Genomic DNA, 1,290 nt, shown 5'->3' on the forward strand with positions numbered 1-1,290 from the left:
CACCTGTCTTTTCTGATGCATTTGCTTTAAGTTTCGGTTATCTCCGTTTATGTCCCTGTTTTCCGAGGGGAGACTTCGGGATTTCACTCGCTGTAGTTCAATGGGCTGATCACGAATGAAACGGGGATGTGGAAACCATACGATTCTTCTACTACTCAGGGACTCTCAAAGGGGTAGGGGCAGTAATAACGATGTGTCATACCTCTGCATAAGTAATCTTAGTTCTGTGGTCGTTTTACTAACTCCCTTCATCTTCATATAGTGAGAAGTAACTGAATGGGGGCATAAACACAAGGAATTTCTTTCTTTCCAATTATTATGATATAGTCACCTGCAAACTAGTCATGAATTAATTCCTTTTCTTCTGCATTAGCTAACCTCACTACTGACGCCATATACTTATTGATCAAATCGCTTGTGTATGGGACTATTTGGAACTTTAAAACTTGTCTAAGATGTTCAAGATAGGGTTTTCTTTGCTACGCACCTACCACGCCCATTACCAGTGTTTGATATATTTGCTTCTTTTTCTTTATCTGTATAGGAGGGGTTAGTCATATAAAACTATCAAAAACTATTAACAAGGTACGGTTCATAATTAGATGATGACATGGATACTCTTCATTACTAATGGATCTTTTAATCACATCCTTGTAAGTACAGGCATTCTGGGGAATAAACTAAATTTTCTAGATTTTATCTTTAATTTATTTATTTAGTTTGACAATATAGGCCATTTGCTTACCATTGTCCCATCCCCCCAGAATCGTTTCATTTACCATTCAACATTTTCCTCTGTACTTAAACATGTTTGAACATTTGTTTTAAGTATTATGTTCCCAACATACACCATTGTCATACAAAAGATGATCACAAATAACCACACTTCATACTCTACATCATACTATTCATTTCTGAATCGCCTTAGCTTAAAAAAATCACTGTGAACGCACAAAAAAATACATCAGCGACCACGAAATACAGCAACAGCATATCTTCAACTTTCCCCCTTCGTCCTCTTCTAATACAGCTGGAAGTCGTCCCTCTCCTCGACGCCCATCAGGATGTGGATGATCTTCTCGGCCTTCGAGCCTTCGTCGCTGTCTTCGTCACCAGGGAGATCGAACTCATCCAGGTACTTCATGAAGTCGTGCTTCATGCACACCCCGAAGCGGGCTTTCTTCCAGCACTTGTTTAGGGCGACCATGCGCTGCAGCTTCAAAGGCATCGGGGACCCGGACTTCTCCAGGGGGAGGCACATCTGCGGGGGGAGGATGGGGTCAAGGGGAC

General features: G+C 41.2%; 1 protein-coding gene across 1 annotated transcript in view; it reads right to left on the bottom strand.

Annotated features, from left to right (window-relative positions):
* Positions 1-694: 694 nt before the first annotated feature.
* The window catches only part of LOC119582182, a 2,751-nt gene continuing 2,155 nt past the window's right edge, over positions 695-1,290 (bottom strand). The window contains exon 6 of the mRNA XM_037930419.1: positions 695-1,261. Coding sequence (XP_037786347.1) covers positions 1,022-1,261 — 240 coding nt within the window. The 3' untranslated portion in view covers positions 695-1,021. The remainder of the gene's footprint in view (positions 1,262-1,290) is intronic.

The sequence above is a fragment of the Penaeus monodon genome, chromosome 15, assembly GCF_015228065.2.
Source record: "Penaeus monodon isolate SGIC_2016 chromosome 15, NSTDA_Pmon_1, whole genome shotgun sequence".
NCBI classification, from domain to species: domain Eukaryota; kingdom Metazoa; phylum Arthropoda; class Malacostraca; order Decapoda; family Penaeidae; genus Penaeus; species Penaeus monodon.